At 47.6% G+C, this 19,362-nt stretch overlaps 1 protein-coding gene across 4 annotated transcripts in view; it reads right to left on the minus strand.

The window, feature by feature from the left end:
- Positions 1–205: 205 nt before the first annotated feature.
- Positions 206–19,362, minus strand: part of CEP250 (centrosomal protein 250) — a 33,638-nt gene continuing 14,481 nt past the window's right edge. For 2 of the 4 annotated variants that reach the window (XM_074920002.1, XM_074920000.1), the window contains 16 exons: positions 18,356–18,483; positions 17,993–18,162; positions 16,955–17,134; positions 15,680–15,814; positions 15,203–15,346; positions 14,467–14,768; positions 13,044–13,203; positions 12,097–12,409; positions 11,561–11,688; positions 11,200–11,320; positions 9,332–9,486; positions 5,036–7,660; positions 4,111–4,266; positions 2,957–3,064; positions 2,739–2,789; positions 206–499 (listed from right to left, as the gene is read on the minus strand). In XM_074920002.1, coding sequence (XP_074776103.1) covers positions 212–499; positions 2,739–2,789; positions 2,957–3,064; positions 4,111–4,266; positions 5,036–7,660; positions 9,332–9,486; positions 11,200–11,320; positions 11,561–11,688; positions 12,097–12,409; positions 13,044–13,203; positions 14,467–14,768; positions 15,203–15,346; positions 15,680–15,814; positions 16,955–17,134; positions 17,993–18,162; positions 18,356–18,483 — 5,164 coding nt within the window. In that variant the 3' untranslated portion in view covers positions 206–211. The remainder of the gene's footprint in view (positions 500–2,738; positions 2,790–2,956; positions 3,065–4,110; positions 4,267–5,035; positions 7,661–9,331; positions 9,487–11,199; positions 11,321–11,560; positions 11,689–12,096; positions 12,410–13,043; positions 13,204–14,466; positions 14,769–15,202; positions 15,347–15,679; positions 15,815–16,954; positions 17,135–17,992; positions 18,163–18,355; positions 18,484–19,362) is intronic. The other 2 variants (XM_074920001.1, XM_074919999.1) reach the window with 2 other exon arrangements.

A 19,362-nucleotide genomic window follows, 5' to 3' on the forward strand; every position in this document is an offset into this window, starting at 1 on the left:
TGCAAGTCAGTGTCTGCTGTCTTGTACTGCTGAGAACGGGAACGAGATCTTGAAATTGTTGAAATTGTATTTTAAGGCATACATACATCTTTGAATTGCTAGAACCTCTTTACGCTTTGAGGAAGGAGAACTAGATGATCAGCTGTTTCTGCAGGCTACAGCAGGTCCTGACTTGGCTACTACTGAGGCCTTCTGCTGTTCACTGGTGCTGTCACCTCAGGTCATTGCTTCTGGTGGATCTGGCTGTTGAATGCAGTGGCTGTCTCTCAGGAAATTGATGGTCTAGAGATATTAGTGCCAAGTTAAGGTTCAGAGACTGATCGAGCTTCCGGGTCTCTGCCTCCAGCACAGCAGCTTCAGGCTCCCTGACCACAGCTGCTAAGGAGCAAGACAGCTCTTGGTGAAGGTCTGACAGCTCCTGGCTGGTCTTTGCACAGCACTCAATATAGTCCTGCTTGTATTTTCGTTCTTGTGCCAGCTGCATCTGCAGAAGGGACACCTGAAAGAGGCAAAAGGCTGAGCTCAGACATGCCCACGCCACCAGGACCATCCATGGCACATTAATACCAGCTCCCAGGGAAGCCTCCAGCCCTGACAAACGCTTTGTCCTTGTGGAGAGTAACAGGTTCCTAGAGTCACCCTGAACTGAGCTCAGATGATCAACAATCCGAGCTTCTGTCTGGCATACCATTCCCATGTACAACACTAAGACATTACATGTATATTAAAGACAGAAGTTCCTACAGGATTGAGTAACCCAATTATTTTTCAAAAGAGAGATCTGGGCTACTGACACCTTAGTTCCACTTGCTTTTTCCTCAGCAGGAGGGCTACTGGTTACACAAGACAGTGAAGAACTGCTCTGTTATGGTCTAGTTTAAAAACCTGACAGCTAGCACATGAAAAGGGAGCAACTTCTCATTCTTCCTAACCTTAGAGCATTTCTCAAATGAGCAGAGCATAATTTGATGAACAAAGCCCACGGGGTAATGAGCCTTAAAGGGCTGCTGAGGCCCTGGCAATCCTCAAACTCTACCATTTCCTGGCAACGTGGGGTGGTGCCTGCTGGGCTGTCTGGTGGGACAGACCCCGCTGCTCCCACCCCCGGTAGGTTTGCAGTGCGGTGCAGCCACAGCACCTCTGGCACGTTGCCCTCTGCCTGCTCTGGAGAGCGGGAGACGCCAGCTCTGGGAGCAGCGCTCGGTGCTTTGCTGTTTTGGGGGAAACAGCTCAGGGCAGAGGCTTTCCTCTGTAAGGGCCATTTCCCCACGGAAATGCCACCCCCAACCTCAGGCTAGGAATATGAAAATATTCTCTTGGCATGTGAACTCAAATAACAGAAGCAATTCACTGAGGAGGTTTGTGGCTTATGGAACCTGCTATATTTGAATTACAATACCAAGGCCTGTCAAAATAAAGCAAAACCAGATGAAAAGGGGGACCCTAATCTGTTAAGCATTGAGAGCAGACTAGATGTGAAACCCAGACAGCCAGCTCCAAAAGGGGAACGTGCAGCGCTGGATGCAAAGCCAGCAGTGCACACGGAAAGTAAAATGTCAAAGGGACTTCACAGCAAGCAATATGCATAGGCTAGAGAATACCACCACTGAAGAAAGGGACAGATCTGACCTTCTCTCTGAAGTAAGGGCACCTCTGTGAAACTGGGCTTAGAAGCCTGAAAAGCCCTCCCATGCTTTGGTAGGTAGCCCAGAGTTATGAGTGGGAGAAGCGGCCATCTGCTGCTAAGAGCATCTCCCAGGAAGCAGGAGATGAAGTCCCAGTTGCGCTGTTTCCCAGACCCACAGGTGTGCCCAGCCAGCCAGGTGAGGATGATGCTTTGAGCAGAGCACCTTCAATTCCCTGCCGAACTGCTCGAGCAGATCCACAGTGCTGGCAGACACAACAGTCACAAGGGAATGGGGTTCAGTTAGTCAGCTGCAGCAACAGAACTTCAGACACTGAGGCTTCCCGGTGAAAACAGCCCTCAGAGATAACTCGATGGCTCCAGCAGTATCCTTGGACCATTTATCAGAGCTAAGCATGACGTACTTTACTCCCATAAATCTTACACCCATTTTGCCCCGAACACCCATGAAGATTCACATCCTCAGGGAGACCAGGGTCTACCAGACCCATAAAAGTACATGGAAGAGAAGTCTGGCTACTGCTGCTCCTGCCAACACCACTGTCAAAGGATGCAAAAGGGTTCAGTTGCTGGAATGTACATTCTTACACTGATAAAACAAATGTCCATACAGTGCTTAGGACTCTGACTCAGTCTGCTATTGGGATCATGATTAGCACAGCACAGCACAGCACAGCACTACAAGACTGATGATTGCCTGAAGGCTCTAAGCTCTGGCACTGCCTCAGATCCCTGGAGCTCTGATATGATGCAAAGTCCACTGTTAACGGAGTCAAGGGAAAAGGGAAACAGTCAACAAGATGAGTAAAACTCAACGGGAACATCCTTCTTTCTCTATTTTCCATCGAGTTCCAGTTTTCTTAATTTCCTTCAACCCCTTTCCCACCATGCCCCACCTTTCGACAAGTCAGAGAGTAGACCCAGTGAATGATGTCATTTGGCCATGGCCAACAGCTGTGTCTGACGGGGCCCTGCCAGCGCCGGCTGCACTCACGTCCTGACACCAAAGAGAACTCGGGCTGTAGTGCCATGCAAAGTTGAGCCCATCAGCACAGGCACAGCAGCTTCTGAAGAGAGCTTTCCTACTCCTCACCTGGTTCTGCAACTCAGCTAATCGATGACTGCAGCGAGCCGGAGACTCCTCCTGTGAAGAAAACACAAAGATTTCTTTTTAGTCTCCGGTCTGGTCAGGGCCATGGTCTCTACTCAACTTCTCATAGGTCTGTACTGGGGGGCTGCTGCCACTGGGATTTGCCATCGTTGCTCTGTATGGCCAGACCCTCCTCCCACCGAGTAAGACTCCATTCTCACCTCTCTAGAAGCAGGGATCTTGTGCTGGTCAGAGAGGGAAAATCCTCGTGCATCTGGCAGCGACCGACCACTGCAACATCTCTTCAGTCTCCTCCGTTCACATTCCACCTGCACATCGGACAGGAGAAAGGGTCACAGAAAGCTGTGACCAAACAAGGAGTGAAAGGACCTCTGGACATCACGGCAAGGAGATTTCTGCTCAGAGACTGTAACTGCACCAGAGAACAACGAGGGCAAAAAGCACTCCAAATAGGAAGAGAAAACAATTCCCAACACAAGAGTGACAAATGGGTGCACATGGGGAGACTGGGGCAAGAAGGGTGGTACTGGAATGAATGTGCATTTGTGAAGGCAATGGGGTGGGAGGAGAGAGAGAAAATACCAAAGTGTGTGTCCACAAAGGAAAGTGGGAGAGGGAAGTGAAATTCTGGGGTTTCAACCCCAAGCCCCACATTAAGGTTGACATGTGGGTGATTCCCACAGCCCTTCCCAAAGGGGGGTGAGTTTGCCTTTAGGCTTCCCTCCAGGGTGCAGCCGGCCTGGCAGGGAGAGCCATTGGGTAAAGGAGCCCCAGGGGTCCTGCATTAAGTAACCCAAGGTCAGGTGTCCCCCTTAGGGATAAAAGCTGGGACCACTGCAGGAGGGGCAGTGTCTGTGTGTGAGGGGGATGCCCTGTGCAGAGTTCCCTGTTGGGGAAGGACCTCCCGCCTCCCTGGGACTGGGCTCCAGTCAGGTCTGGCCTTTGTAAACGTGGGCTGTGTAGAGATTCAGTATGTGGCTTCCTTGGTCTTACGTGTTTGGTTTGTTGACTCGGTTGTCTCCTGTCCCTTCTATGGGAGACTGCATGTCACCATTTATTCCACCCATTGTTGGTTGTGTGGTGTCGTTATTGGAGTCAGTGGGATTGATGTCAATTATGTATAATCTGACTGATTTGTTTGTACCCCCAGCGCTCACCCATGTACTGACCCTTTTGTATCAAATACAATTTGGTTATTGGTTCATCTTTATGCGGGCTGTGTCCTTTATGCTAGGCCTGATAATCGGCAAAACAGGAAGGAAACAAGCAGAGGACTCCAAAGTGCTGTCTGTGGAAATGTGTTGTGTTCCAGAGGACCGTGAGCCTTTGCAGAGGCAGTGAAAGCTGTTTTTACCTGCTCAAGAGTCCTCCTGAGCTCAGCAATGAGTTGCTTCAGCTCTGTCTTCTCAAGTTCCAGCCTTGCAACTGCTTGCTGTAGATGTTCCAGCTGCTGCGACAGGAGTCTCTTCTCCGACAGCCATGAGAGCTGCTCCCCTTCTGCAGCAGCCTGCTGGGTACAGAGAGGGGATTATGTGAGCTGGTGCCACATCAAGGTTGGAAGAGCCAGAATCAGCAAGCTGGGGAGAGTGACCGGCCCAAGGCATGGACAAGTGCTAATTCCCTTCTCCTCCTGGTCCACAGGCCAAGACAACACACTGTCTTCCTAGGGGCCCTCCTCCAGATCACCTTGGAGAAATCCACCCAAATTTACCTTCGTGCTTTTTGGAATGTGGCACAGGTACATCCTGAATGCAAAATGAAGCCTTTAACCAGATCAGGCAATGGGACAAATTCCATTCTTTTCAATACACTGGAAAAGCTCTACCTCAGAAAACCACATCTCTGAAAGCAGCCTCTAAGCACCACCAGTGCAGCTGCTGTTCAGCCATCGTGATACAATTCTACTGCGTTTAGTACATCACTCTGGTCACTGGTGCCCCTTCCTTTCCATGCCAAATCCTAACCACAACATGTTGGCAGCACTTGCCCAGATAGGAGAGAACCCGTTACCCGTCCCCAGCTTTTGCACCTGAGGTAATTTTAACAGCAAGCTCCATAGTCCCTTCAGTAGCTCTGGGCTTGACAGAAAACATTCTAGCAGGTGAAGGGTCTCCGGCTGGAGCTATACAGACTGGCAAACCTGCTGGCTGCAGTCATGGTTTCTCTGGCCAAGCAGGTCCTGTATTTGTGGGAACAGAGATTCCCATATCTTTATGGGAAACATCTTTAGAATCCCTCATAGACACTTTAGTTGAGGGATGACCAATCCCACTGCCTACCTGATGATGAAACCGGTCTGTGTCCCTCTCTGAAACCATACTCTGCAGGATGGCTATTTCCTCCCTCAGAGTCCCACTGGCCGTTTCACTCTTGGTAAGGGCAAGAGTCAGTGCTTGTGCCTTCTCTTTCCATTCTGTTTCTCTGCTTTCGCTCTGCTTCAAAAGAGACATCACACGCTCCAGTTCTTCCCCCTTTGCTTTAGACTTATCCTTCAGTTGCTGGGTTAGCTCCTTCTGCCTTTGCAAGAGGTGGTCTCTCTCCTGGAGAATCTTCCTCTTCTCTGCTTCCTCTTCCTCCCATTTCTGGAGTTTCTGGATCTGTTTCTTTAGGCTCTCCCCTTCATCTTTCCACCGCAAAGCTGAGGTTAGTTGTTTCAGGAGTTCACTCTGCCTCCCAAGCTCTTGTTCCCTCCCCATCAGAGTCTTCTCTAAATACCTGACTCGGTCTCTCTGGCACTTTATCTCTTCATCCTTCTTTGTCAGAGTCTGCTGAACGTGCTGGAGATCGTCCCGAAGAGCTCTTATTTCCTCTTCTGACTCTTTCTGCTCACTGTCAGCCTTGGTCTCTCGCTCCCTCTCAGGAAAGGCTTCTTCCAGGAGCTTCTCTTGCTCTCTGGGATGTCTAACCTCCACATTCTTCTCCGTTAGCCAAAGCTGGAGATTCTGCAGGGTCTTCAGTTCTTCTTCTTGGCACTGGAGTTTTTGCCTAAGAGTTTCATTCTCTTCACCTCTCTTCCTCACCACTTCCTCAAGCAGATTCACTTGTTTCTGGCATGATGCCAGCGCTACTTTCATGCTTTCTTCATGAAGCTGCAACATGTTCACTCGCTCCGTCTGCCTGAGGAACTCCACGTGCTTCTCCTTCGCTCTTTGGCTCATTCTGTCTAGATCCTGCTCTAGACTCTTGGCCTGCTTGCCTTCTAACTCCCTCTGCTCTCGAAGGCCCTGGACATGCTCTTGCAAAGACTCTATCTCTTGGTCTCTAGCTTCTAGAGAAGATTCAGTGTGTTCTAGTTTTTGCAGTATAGCTTTAGTCTGCATCGCTGCCTCCTCCTTTTGCTGTTGAAGCCTAGAGACAGCCTCTTCCAGAGCCTCTATCTTTTTTTCTCCTTCTTTCAGCGTCTCTTTTGTTGCTTGAAAATTTTTTTGCTCAGCTGCGTGCTTTTTCTCCTTTTCCTTGCATGCCTCACATTGCTTTCTAAGGGATAAAATTTCTTGCTCTTGTTCCTTTAGTGTCACTTGAAGATGTTGCAGAATTTCCTTCTGCTGTTCGGAGTCTCGTTCTTGTTTTTGCAAGGTCTCGATCAGTTCCTTCTGAGATTCAACCATGAAATCCTTTTCTTTCACTATTGCCTTAGTGCATTCTAAGTCTCTGTGTAAGGCAGTCATCCGTTCTTCTGTTTTTTCCTCACAGTTCTGTATTTGTTGCTTTTGAATATCTATGAGTTTGTCCTTTTCTTTTAAGGTCTCTAAGGCTTGCTCCAGCTGGTCACGGACAGTCCTTAACTGCATCTCCATGACTTCTTCAGCTTCCTGGATTTGCTTCTGTTGCGACTCAAGCTCTTGATCTTTTTGAGATAAAGAAAGTGTCATCTTTTCTACTTTACCATGAAGCTCTTGCAGGTGCCCCTCTTGCTGTTCCTTGTACTGCTGCAAGAGTCTTAACTGATCCCTTTGAGCATGGCACTCACTCTCTCTGTCCTTAAGAGCTGCCCTCAGGTGTTCAAGGCTTGTTTGCAGAGACTTCACTTCTTCTCTCTCCTTTTCCAGTTCTTGGATCTGCTGAGTCAGAGACATAAGCTCCCTGGTTTTGTCCTTCAAGTTTTCTTTCATATGATCCAGATCCACAAGCAGATTTCTCACTTGCGATGCACCGTGTTGTTCTAGAATCATTATTTTCCCCTCCTGGAATTTGATCTCCTGGTCCTTCTCCTCCAGCTCTTTGCTCATCTTGCTGACAGCAGTGCTCTGCATCTCTCGCTGCTTCTCCAGCTCCCATAGCTGTTCTTGCTGGGATCTGATCTCTTGGTCTTTCTCCTCCAGCTCTTCGCTCATCCTCTTCACCACAGTCCTCTGCATCTCTTGCTGCTTCTCCAGCTCCTGTATCTGTTCTTGCTGGGATCTGACTTCCTGGTCTCTCTCTTCCAACTCTTTGCTCATTTTACTTACAGCAATCCTTTGTTTTTCTTGCTGCTTCTCCAGTTCCTGTATCTGTTCTTCCTGGGATGTGATCTTCATTTTTTTCTCTATTATGTTCTCAATAACCTGATCGAGAGTAGTTTTATGCATGTCTTTCTGCTTTTCATGCATTCTCCTCTGTTCCTGGCACATCTTCACTTCTCCCTTCCTCTCTGACAGGATGGCAGTCATATAAGTAAGAGTCTCCTGCAGAGCTTTTCCCTGTGCTGCCTGTTCCTGGAGCATCTGGATTTTCTCCCACTGTATTTCCACTTCCTCATTTTTGATTTTTAATAGAGACAGTGTACTTTGGAATTCTTGTTCAAGGCAGTGATGCATATCTGTTACTGTATTTGCTCGGGTTTCAGAAGCTGTGACTGATTCCTGAAGCAGTTTTATCTCCTGTACCAGTTTTTCTTCAGCTGCTTGCAGTCTGTCATGTTCCTGCTGTGAAACAGGAGGGAGAGATTCAATAACTTGGTTTTCATACTAGATTTGAACTCCTGCTCCAGTGGCAGTCAAGGGCTGAAGTTTGAGCTTTTAGTAGAAAGTTCAAGCTATTCAGCTGGTTTCCCTGTTCAATGTAAATTTTTTACTGTCACTCAAAATAAATTTGAGAACCATATTGTATTTATTCAACTCTGTCTGTGACTTATTTTTGGTCCTGTAAGAACAGCTGCACTGGCTCAATGTCCAGGCTGGTGCCCTGGATGTGCCAGCGCTGTATGTGCGTACCCAGGGCAGGAAGCCTAACAGTGGGGTAGACTTACATGACACCTCCCCTCCCCAGCCCCAGCATTGTCCCAGCTTGTCAGACCTTTCACAGTCTCCACCTGACCCTACATGGACCTGTTGTATTTACAACACCCTTTGCCAAGGAGTTACACAGGTAAGCACACCACCTCCCATCCCTTGCAGCATGGCTCTGGCTTCATCAGACAGGTCTTGGAAATAGAGTGACCGACTGCTGCCCCCTCCCTGCCTCTCAGTATGCTGCACCCCTTTCCTGAGCCACCCTTTAGGCTGAGTCTTTCCCAGCTCACTCAGCCAGTCCTATCTGCCTTTTTGCCCTTCTCTGAACTTCTGAGATGTTCTTCTGGGGAGGAGCCACCAGAACTGCAGCCAGGACTTAAAGTCCAGACTAAGCATGATTTAGGCAGCGGCATGATGATGTTCTCTCTATCAGGGAGGAAGGGAAGATAGAACAACCCTGACATTTGATTTCCCATTTTGGGGGTTGGGATTTTTTTACGACCTCTACTGTGTAGCGTTTTCATGGTACCATCCTCCAGAACCACACTGTGCCCTCTGGAAGGAGTGATAGTCAGAGCACAGACTGTCATTCTGTGTTTCAAATCAGGACTAGCTGTCCCCTTGCAGGCAGACATATTTATCTGGATCAGCACTTTTGTTTCTCAAACGTCTCTATTTTTTCCCCACTGTCTGCTCTCAGATGGCAATGTTGAACAGCTTCCTATTATTAGCAAACTTTTGTCTTCTCATCCCTTTTTTTCTGATCCAGATATTTAGAAAACTAAATATGGATTTGGACACAAATAACAGCCCAAGCCATGCTATGTAAATAGAGACAAATTTGAAAATTACTTTGACCTGAACTTCAAGGGGAGAATTCATCAAAATAGAGGAAAACAAACACCCTGAATCTTAACTGAATTTTATATGACTACAGCATCTTTTCCTACTTATTCAAAAGGATGTAACTGGAAAAGTTAAACTAAAAAATGACCAATGATATAATCAGTATTTGTCTGCTCTTATGGTTGTCTGTGATCTCTCCACAAAGGCTGTGATACTGGTCATTTCAATGATCTCTCCTTCCTGGACTCTCTTCCCTTACCCAAGGTGATGACCCTGCTAATTCAGCTTACCTGGCCTGGCAGGAAAGCAAGTCTGGGAAACAGGAATGATGAATGGAAAGGGAAAATGAGGGAAGCTTGGTGAGCATTTGCGTATTCTCTACCTTCTCAGATGTGGACTGCACTTGTAGAAGACCACCTAAAATCAGATCTCCACTGGAAAAAGCTGCTCCTTAAAATTTTTAACAGAAGGCCAAAAAATACATAAGAAATGGCTCTTCACAGCATCTGCCAGCCTCACCAGGACATCCTTTCTTTGCTTCTCAGTGGTCTCGAGTTTCCTTTCCAAAGATGCCACCTCTTGACGTAGACTCATAATCTCCTTCTTTAGAGCAGCAGCCTCTTCCTGCAAGGCACTTTGTAGAGAGCTCTTCTTGCGTTCTGCCATCTGTGTCTCTGCAGCAGGAAAGGTGAAGGAGAAGATGAAAAGCAAAGCAAAACCAAACTGATTTGCATTCTACAGAGAAAACATACTTTTCTTATCTGCCTGTGTTTTCCAGGCCCTAAGCCCACAAGGACTTTCAAAGCATACATAAATAAAGGAAACTTCCAGGTAGAGAATAAAGAATGAGAGTGGCAAGATTCAGAAGAATACACAAATGTGCTTGCTCTTCTGAGTGTTGAAAGGGCAGGGCTAAGAGCATGGCAGCACATCACCCACAGTGTGAGAAGCAGGTAGAACTGACATCAGTGAAACATGGGCAGAGACAGTAGGTGAGAGTCAGATCTAGGTCCTAAAGGAAAAGGAAGAAGCAGCAAAAGTGAAGACTGACTACGACACAGTTCATTGACCAGGAAGACTTAAGAGACTTTACAGAAAAAAACAGGTGTCAATGTTGTGCTTGAAGATGCACTTTGGTATTTGTTCAAAAGAATGAAGCTAGGGGAATATGTTGTGCACTGGCAGAAAAAAGGAGAGGAAATATTCACTGATACTAGGACAACAGCAAGAAAAAAACAACTGAGCATCACACCAGTACCGAGACCTGAAGCAAGGATGACTACAGATAGACAGGAACTAAAACCAAAACTAGTAAACTAAACTAATAGACAGGAACTAAAGATGGAAAGAACTGACTAGTGGGACAAGCAGGATCCATCCAACGGCAGAATTTCAAGCTGTTATCATATGTAACATACATATTAAAAACTGTGAATGTTCCAGAAAAAAAGCAGAAAAAAATGATCTAAGGCCTGGAAAACTCTCATATAGAGTCTGAAAAATGAGCAGCAGTTCCATCTCAGAGAGGGAACATGAAGAAATACTGAACAGGTAAAGGCACTATGTGAGCAGGTGACAGCCTGTGGGGGAGGCAATGAGCAATGCCCCCACCTCCCTGTTCCTGTCTGGGACAAGGAAAACACAACAATGAGATAAAAAACAGTTCTGATATAGAGAGTGGGAAAGCAATGACAGAGAAAGGAGAAGCCTGTCCAGCTGTAATATTGAGAGGCCAACAGCCCTGGAGGCTCTGGGATGTCCTGGAGATTAGAGGAAGTGGCAACTAGCTACATGTGAAAACCAGTTTATAGATAAACACAACATGAACATGTTACCAAAGGCATAAGAAGTGGCTCCAGAAGTAAGAAATTGTGGTTTTGATGGCTGTGAGCTCAGGCACCAAATCAATATTGGCAAGAAAACAGGTAAGAAGGATGCAGAAGCACTAGGTTCCAGAGAACAAGGAAAAGCAAGCAGGAGAAAGGATGCAATAACACAGGAACTTAACACTGAACTAATGCTCTGTGAATCTGGCATGTAAGAGGAAAAGGAAGTTGATAAATACAAGAATTTTTGAGGTTGGTGCCTTTAAAGACCATACAGAGAAGGGTACCGTGAGGCATCACACTACACCTACTTAGTAGTGACATGGGACCTGAAAGGCACCACCTGTGCACAGTATCAGCAGTCACACAGCCAGATGCCCTGCCAGACACTGGATCTTTCTCTATGAAAATCTTTCCCTGGTAGTTCTATAGATAAGTCTCAGGCTTGTTGTTTTTCTCCTCTTCCCATCTCTGGGCACTGCATTTTCCCTCTGCATGGTATCAGAGATCCCCACTGGTGAGACAGGATGGGGTCAGTGGGTTGGAAAAGGGAAGTTGTACCTTCCTGGCTTTGAGCCAGCTGTTTCTGCAGTTCTTGATTTTGGGCACTGAAATAGTCCTTCTCAGCTTGCCTTTTGCTCAGCTCCAGCTCTGAGTCCTGTATCTTCTTCCTTGCATCCTTCTGGAAGAGGTAAGAAAAGAAGTATCATCTCACAGAGGTACAAACACATGGGCAGGAACAGCCAAGGTGGGAGGGGGCAGCTGGACAGTAATGGCACAGGGGATGGGGATTCTCCTTTCCCCCATGGCAGCAAGCCAATCTGGCCTACAAGAATTTACATCCATTCTGGCTTTGGCACTCTGCTTGTCAGTTCAGTACAGCAGAAGGATGGGATTTCTGGGTGCACTAGATACAAGTTACCAGATCTTGCTGAGCCTGCTCCAGGTGCTGACACAGGTCTTGTAGGGCTGTGGCCACTCTGTCCACTGTGAGCTCTGCAGGGAGGTCCCTGGCCTGGGAAACAGCTGGGCCCCAGACACAACCCTGTTCTGAAGAGAGAAGCAATTCTGTTGAAAGCTTTAACTGAAAGGGTCTCCAACAAACAAGGCCTCTTTATGCACAGGAGGAGGTGGCAATGCCTTTGACGTCATCCTAGAACTCATGTTACAGCAAGACATGTGTCCTGGGCTAACATTATTTTGATGACCACTAATGTCAGCACTGCCTCGAGGAAGGCCGCACGTGCCTTGGACCCTATTTCATTCTGATGCTGGTCATTTCTCCACACGCAAACACAGACTTGTCAGGGATGTCAGGCTGTCAAGACTTCTCAAGGCTTGAATCAGCTTAAACTGAAAGGACAGGTCTGTCACATCAGGATTACAAAGAACAACCCCTCCCTCCACCTGCCCACCTATACCTGCCCTACAGAGCTGTGAACCCAGCCCCACACCTGCCTGAACTCCAAGGGACTAAGTCTCTGCTGTCACAGACCATGCGCTGGAGAACCAAGTGCAGTTTGTCCAGCTGGGATTGGGCTTCACGGTGGGCACTGCTGGCCTGCTGACACTCCGTGGCCAGTGCCTGTGCTCTGCTCTCTGTGCTACAGAGCCTCAAACGCAGCTCAGACACCTCAGCCTCCAGCACACATAGAGAGTTCCTTGAGCACCGTTCGCCTGCTCGGGACTCCTCCAGATCCTGCAGCAGCTGCTCCTCCCGAGCTGCCAGGCCAGCCTCCTTCTCCAGCACTGCCTCCTGCAGCGACTGCACCTGTAACACAGAGGCACAGAGCTCAGGGACTGCGCTGCTGCTGAGGCACCAGGGCAGGGATTAGAGGGAGGGGGGAAGGAGAAACTACTTCAGGCCAAAAACCACACTGGAAACAGAATGCACAAGGCCAAGGATTCAAACTGAGCAAAACAAGCTACAAACAGGTATCTGGAGGCTGAGGAGGGCAAAAGGAAGTTTGCCCATCCCCAAAGGAAGGGACGCTTGGGATTAGAAGCGAAGGGGAGACAATCAGATCCTTCCTGGGGCACCTCCCAAATGCCAGGTGAATGGCCGAGACAGGAGTGCCTCCCACAGACTGCCATAACCAACTCTGTCTCACCAGACTGCTCAGTGCCTGGCAGAGGCAGAAACACCATCTGGGGACAACATCTGTAATGGAGATACTGAGAAGCTCCAAAGGAGTCTTCTGTTTCTTCTCAGACATTTAATGCCATGAACCACGAGAGAACCAGGGAAAACACAGGCAGAACACAGCAGATTCAGCCTCAGTGTGCAGTCTCTGGGCAGGACACAGAAGGAGTGTATGTGGTTGGGAGGGAAAACAAGTTGAGGCCTACAAGCTGCAGGTGGTATTCTATGTCCCTGGAGAAGAGGATGCTAGTGCACAGGTCACCTGGTTGCTGAGCTCTTGTATTTCTCTTCTGTGGTCTGAATGGAGCTGCTCAGCCTCATGAAGAGCAGAAAGAAGCTGAGACACCTTGTTGTGCTGGGCAAGGTTGTTTTCTTCCAGGGTTTTGAAGCTCAGTTCCTTCTCTTCCAGAGACAGAGTCAGCCTGAAAGTCAGAGCATGCAACTCATTACTACATGGTGTAACATTTAATAAACTCTTAGGACTTCCACCACCAAGGGGAAAAATGATTTGACTGCTGAGGTTTGTCTAAACAACTAGGCTGCTTGTTCAGTCCTCAGCCAGGTTGGCAACCACACCCAAGCACGTGCCCACTATGCTTTTTTCCACAGAAGAAAGGTGAATTATTGGCTAAATACCCTATTTTTTTTTTTTTTTTGAGATGAGAATGTGAATAGAAACACAACAAAGTCTTGAAATGAAGATATTAGGGCAGAGGAAAATTTTTCTTTTGACTAATGAGACTCCAAGGGAGAGGTTTAGTCAATAATGAAGAGACATTTTCTTCCCCTCACTTGTATGTCCTGGTAGGAACAGCAGCAACTGACAGCCAGGTGATCTCTGGGGAGTTTCATAAGACTTGCAGCACCCATATTACTTTCAGCTAGACAAATGAAGGCTGATACCAGGAGCAGTAATGGAGGTTTGGAGGAAATACTCAGATCCTTCTATAAGATGCCAGATTTCTCACAGGGGAAACAAGAAGTCACTGCCTTTTATTTCTCTTTTTCAGTTAAGGTGTGTGTTGAAGGCTGGCAAGACTTTACCAGGTAAAGTAGCCTACCTACCCTTTCTCTTCTTTCTTGCATTCCTTGGACAGTCAGTAACACCTGTAACTGTAGAGGCTGGCAGGGACCCCGCTCAAGCCCTTCCAGACACCGGTTGGGATTTTTTGAGGAATGAGGAAACAGATGGCAATCAGAAACATGCTTATTTTCTTGGGTGCCTCAGAGGGGAATCTGGCTTAGTTCAAAACCATGGTTTTAACCAAAAGCATCAGGATGGAAGACTGATACAGATCCTAAATGTTTAAAGTTTACTAGACCCAAGGCAAAGCTGATGGATATATCTAGCTCATTATACTGCAGCTTGTTGTGCCTCCTTTGGTGTGTTTCAGGTTTGAAACCCCTGAAAGTTTCATTTAACAGCATTAACACGCTGACCTAACAGAAGAACACCTCATTTTAAGGAAAGGACTACTCCAAAAGCCACTGTCTTCAGAAAGACTGTAACTGAAAGATTAAAAATAACGAAAATGAAACACAACATCAAGAGACTGAAACATATCTGCATGAATAGTTCAGAACTCTGCTTTTTAGGGAATGCTGCCTGAGCCACTTGTATATGTGAAGATCTGAAAGCAGGAATCCATTAAACAGAACAGAGAGTTTCACAGACTTTCATTTACCTGGCTTTTTCATTCTCTAGGACCTTCAGCAAAGCCTGAAATTCTGTGTTGTCACGCTCCACTTCTCCCCATCGACTCCTTTCCCCCTCCAAAGACTGCAGACACACTTGCAACTCCTTGTTCTGATGTTCTACCTTCTCCCACTGACTCTTCTTCTCCTCCAGGATCTTCTGCAGGTGCACAACCTCCAGCACCTTCTGCCTTGACAGTTCCTGTGCCTCACTCAGATCTTGCTGAGCTTTGCGGCCAATCACTTGCTGGGACTCTTTGGAGGCTGCTAGTTGAGATGTCAACTCTTCCACCTCAAGTAAAACACAACAGAGCAGTCAGACTACAGCTTCCCACTGTCAGCCACATCAGCCATATCATACACTGTGAGGAAAGCGAAAGTACAACCTTGAATTTCACCTTTCATGAAAGTACCAGATTCACAATGGATACAGCTGGCTTGTTTAAAAATCTAAGTGGGTCACCATGTTCATCTGAAAAAGCACCTTAAAAAACAAGGCTAGCAGTTAACAGGCCAGCAGAAATCCCTTATGAGGAGAGTTGGCAAACAGGCAAAAGAGCAGCCCATCTGTCCAGGGCAGCAGCTGGCTGGTCAGTCTCCTTCGGCCCAGCTGAGATGGAGACCACAGTGTGATGGCAGCCAGAGGGACTTACCCCATCGCTTGCTGCTCTGCCGTGGGGAGACCACCCTGCTGATACCTGGAGTAGTTATTGCTGTTTCACTCACCTGCTTTTGTAGAGCATCCCTCTGCTGAAGGAGGATATTAATTTCTTCTTTCATGGTTTTGATTTCTTCCTTGTGCCTCTTCTCCACTGCCTGCATCTTACTCTGAGTTTCCTGCAGCTCTGCTTGCAGTTTTTCTTTGATGTTCTGCAAAAACAAATGGAGAGCAAGCTACTGGGATCGGCCATCAGGTTCAGCTTTCTCCTCTTTCTGTCTCAAAATCATATTCGTTCAGCCACTTCTGCTTTTCTACCCAGCTCTGCTTCCACTGGAACACTTCCTTCCTGTTGCTGATCTCTGGAGCTCATCAGGCTCTGTGCTTTCAGTGCCTGCAGCAGTCCCTGCCTCCTCACTCACAGCACTTAGGCTTTATTTCCTTGTTACTGCCCTTCACTCTTATCTGGGACTCTCAGCCTCTCTCAGCTTACGTCCAGTTGCCCACAGCCTGTTCCTTCAACCCACTCGACTAGTCAGAGTTACCTGCCCATTCTCATGCTGCTCTTTCACCTCCTGCCTGAGCTGCTCCAGCTGCTGGTTGGCTTCTCTTAGCTCTCCCTGAGTCTGAAGCAGTGTCTCTAATAAAGCACTCTTCTCATGCTCCTTTTCTTGCAGGACCTGCACAGAAACAAAGAGAAGACAGGTTTAAACTTCCCACACAGAATTTGTGTGGCAAGGCTCCAACACCGGTGGGCTGAGGCGCTCTCAAAGCGCTATGCTGCTGCTCCCCCAGGCCCTTCTCTGCCACTTGCAGACACAGCTCCCTCAGTGAGACTGGCAGCATAAACATGGTCCAGACACAGTCCCTCTGTGATTGAATCTCCAGCAAACAGCTAACACCTAACAGGACAATGAGTGGCACTTCTCAGATGTCTCGCCTTGCTGGTGAGGGTATCCCTCTTCTTCTGCTGTGGCCTGTTTGTCTTTCAGTGGTGATTTTTACACCTAGTTAGTAGCAGAGAAAATGCAGGGCTGCCAGAGGGCTGAAGCCAGCAGCTCCTTCAGAAAACTCATGTATTCCAAGTGGGGTTTGGTGAAAATTACTTCATTTTTAAGGTATTCATTAGACTTTGGTAAAGTACTGACGCTACAGGGACACGCTGACATCTCTGAGCACTGCCCTGGCATTTCAGTACCTGCAGACACAGCTGGGGGTACTGCTGTCCCCAGGCAGACTCTGTGAAGAGGACTTCGGGGGGGACACAAGGAGGACTCTCACTGTGTGACAGGGTTGCACAGGAGATCTGGGCACAAAATACTGCTTACCAGCAAGTGACTTGAAACAGCCCAGAAGACACCCCTGTTTTACTGCTCAGAAATATTTCAGAGGAGTCTAAATTTTTTTTTCTTTTGTCAACAATCCTGCCATGTCCTGCCATGTCCCCCTGTCCCCTCCAAACAAAAACCCCATCCTCATGGAGATTCAGTCCTACAAATTCAGTTTGGTCTTTAATGGAGTTCAGGTTATAAGCATGTATCAGTAAAGATCAAAAGAGGACCGTGAAGATACTCTGAGGTAAGTCTTAAAAAAACCCAAACAACAGCAACACAAAAATCACAATTGAAAGGTGATGCTTCTGCCCAGCTTCCTAAGACAGGACTCACTTCTAGTCCCAAAGAGAACCCTGCTTGCCTTTCACCTCACCAAATTCATGTAGAAAACATGTAGGGCATGCTCCACACAGCCCAATATCCAGACATCTCCCACAGCTCTAGCCTTGCAAAAAGCGACACAAATTCTCCTTTCACAGTCTTTACCTCTCGCTTGGCATTTTCGACTCTGGTTCGTTCCTCTTCTTGTTGAGCTCGCATGGCAGCAACTTTCTGCTTCATATCAAACAGCTTCTTCTCGTGCTCCCCTTCTGTCTCCGCCTTCTCTTTTTCCCATTTCTCCAGTATCTTCTGCAGCTCTGAATGATGCCCCTCCTGTTCGCTTGCCTGATGAGTGGAGGAAAAGACTTCAAGGTGAAGTCCCAGCCACGCTCCTCAAAACAAGTGTGAAGCTTCATCCCTCCCACCTCAACAGTGAACAACAACGGCTTTGTACTCTCCATAAATCACATCCTGTCAAGGAACTTAAAAGGTGGGTCAGCAGGTGGAAGAATCACAGAATCATTTAGGTTGGAAAAGACCTTTAAGATCATTGAGTCCAACCGTTATGAAAAGGAGATGTTACCTTCCTCTCTCCGATGGCTGCCCGTTTCCTAGCACCTGTCTCCTCAGGATTTCCCTCTATTCTTAAGAGTCTGTTTTCAAAGCTCACATCCCTTTTCATCAGTGAAAAGATGTAGAGGGACCGCACGGTGAGAAAGAGACGGGTACCCTGATGCCCCGGTCACAAGACAGGCCAGGAACAAAAGTACCAGGAACAAGGGGCCTGTTCCACATGCTTCAAGCCCAGAGACAACAGCTCTGACGACAGTGAAAGGACAGAAAGAAAGGAAGAAAGTTCCCATAACTGCAGTTGACAGCAATGTGAGGAGTCCACTTCATGGCAGACAGGAGTCCGGTAAGATCCTGCCCCTTTCCTGCCAGGCTTTGGGTGGGGAGCACCCAACCTCCAGTTAAACTCGCCTTAGGCCCGCACTGAACCTGTGGCTGCTTCTACTGAGAGTAGAGGCAGAGTCCCGGGGGTCTTCACACGCCTTCAAGTACAAGCCATTGGCTCTGCTGCCTGGCCCAGCAAGGTGTGACCTATGGCAGATGTTGCTGCCTTTTCACACACTCAGGCTATTACTCTTCTAAAGCCAGCCCACAGAGCTTGCTTGAAGAATTCAGAAGCGTATTGTTTCCTACCAGGTCTTGCAGGAGCTTGTTTATTTCCACTTCATGATCAGTTTGCTGCAGTTTGAGGGAACTGTTATACTGCTGCTCCATCTGCAAGAGCTGCTGTGCCATGTTTTCCCGTTCCTGCCTCATTAGAGATCGCTCTGTTTCCAGTTCACACTGAAGGCACTTCACTTCCCCTGCAAACAGGACAAATGGCAAGATTCAGTGTCTAAACACTGGTTCTGACTTCCCTGACCTTAAGCCATCTGAATTTCAGTGTAGGAGAGATTTGCCTCCATCCCCTTCACTCCTCAGAAGCACTGTGGACACAGAGCTATTTTTATACCACCTTCCCTAGGCAGGGGATCACCAGAGACAGGAGGCTCTCACCTTGTATCACCTCCTTGGCCTGCGTGACGGTGTGGAGTTGGATTTCAAGCTGACTCCTGGTGATCTCCAGCTGAGATAAGCGCTGCTGAGCTTCAAACAGGCTGGATTCCAGCGTCTCCTTCACTGACCTGTAAGTTGTGAATACAGAGAGAAATGAGTTTGTTGCTCCTGATCCCCACTGAGAGTTATTCCAGTCAGAAGTCATTCAAGATCCTACCCCTGAGTATGGAAAATGGGTTGCAAGGAAACTTGTATACAGAAAGCATGTTTCTGCCACTTAAAATAGCAATGCAGGCCCCTCCGGGGCAATGCCCAGGCTTTGCTCATGACCTAGCATAACACAGAAAGCCCATCCAGATTTGATCTCAATGGCCAAATCATAAATTTCTGTTGGCTGACACACAAGTGGCCACAAAGTCTGGGCCAACAAGCAAAAGCCTTGTCTCTGCTCACAGCCCTCAGCTCATCAGTGCTTCCAGGTTGCTCTGCAGGGGGACAGAATAAGAGTCTTTCCCTGGATGACTTGTGACTTTTCGAATGCTGTTCACAGTGTAGCTATAGGTAAGTAACTTTCCAGACTCCAGGGACTCAAGAAATACATCAGATGATATAGAAGATCTCTCGCTTGGAGCAGCATTTGTAAGAAATCTGAACTAGATTTTCTCTGAACAAGGAGCACCTGAGAGACGGCAGCCTTCAGTTTCAACTGTTGAAAGTTCAAGAGAAAAACTTGCTACTTTTCTCTAAGTGTTGCTAACTAAGTAAGCAGTAGCCCAAATGACTTGTTGCTCTTTAAAATGGAAGCTGTAATACTGCAGAGCCAAATTCTTATAGCCACAGATTTCAACCAACTGCTGCGTATGACACGCTGGATTCTGGAACAAGGAGCTGAAGTCACCTCCCTGATCTAACACAGCGCCTGTGTGCCAGGTTCCTTCAACACACAGCACTGCCTCACTAGTACGGGGCTGCTATAAAAACAACAACACAACAGTAGAATTTCACTA

The sequence above is a fragment of the Athene noctua genome, chromosome 16 (genome assembly GCF_965140245.1).
Source record: "Athene noctua chromosome 16, bAthNoc1.hap1.1, whole genome shotgun sequence".
Taxonomy (NCBI): Eukaryota; Metazoa; Chordata; class Aves; order Strigiformes; family Strigidae; genus Athene; species Athene noctua.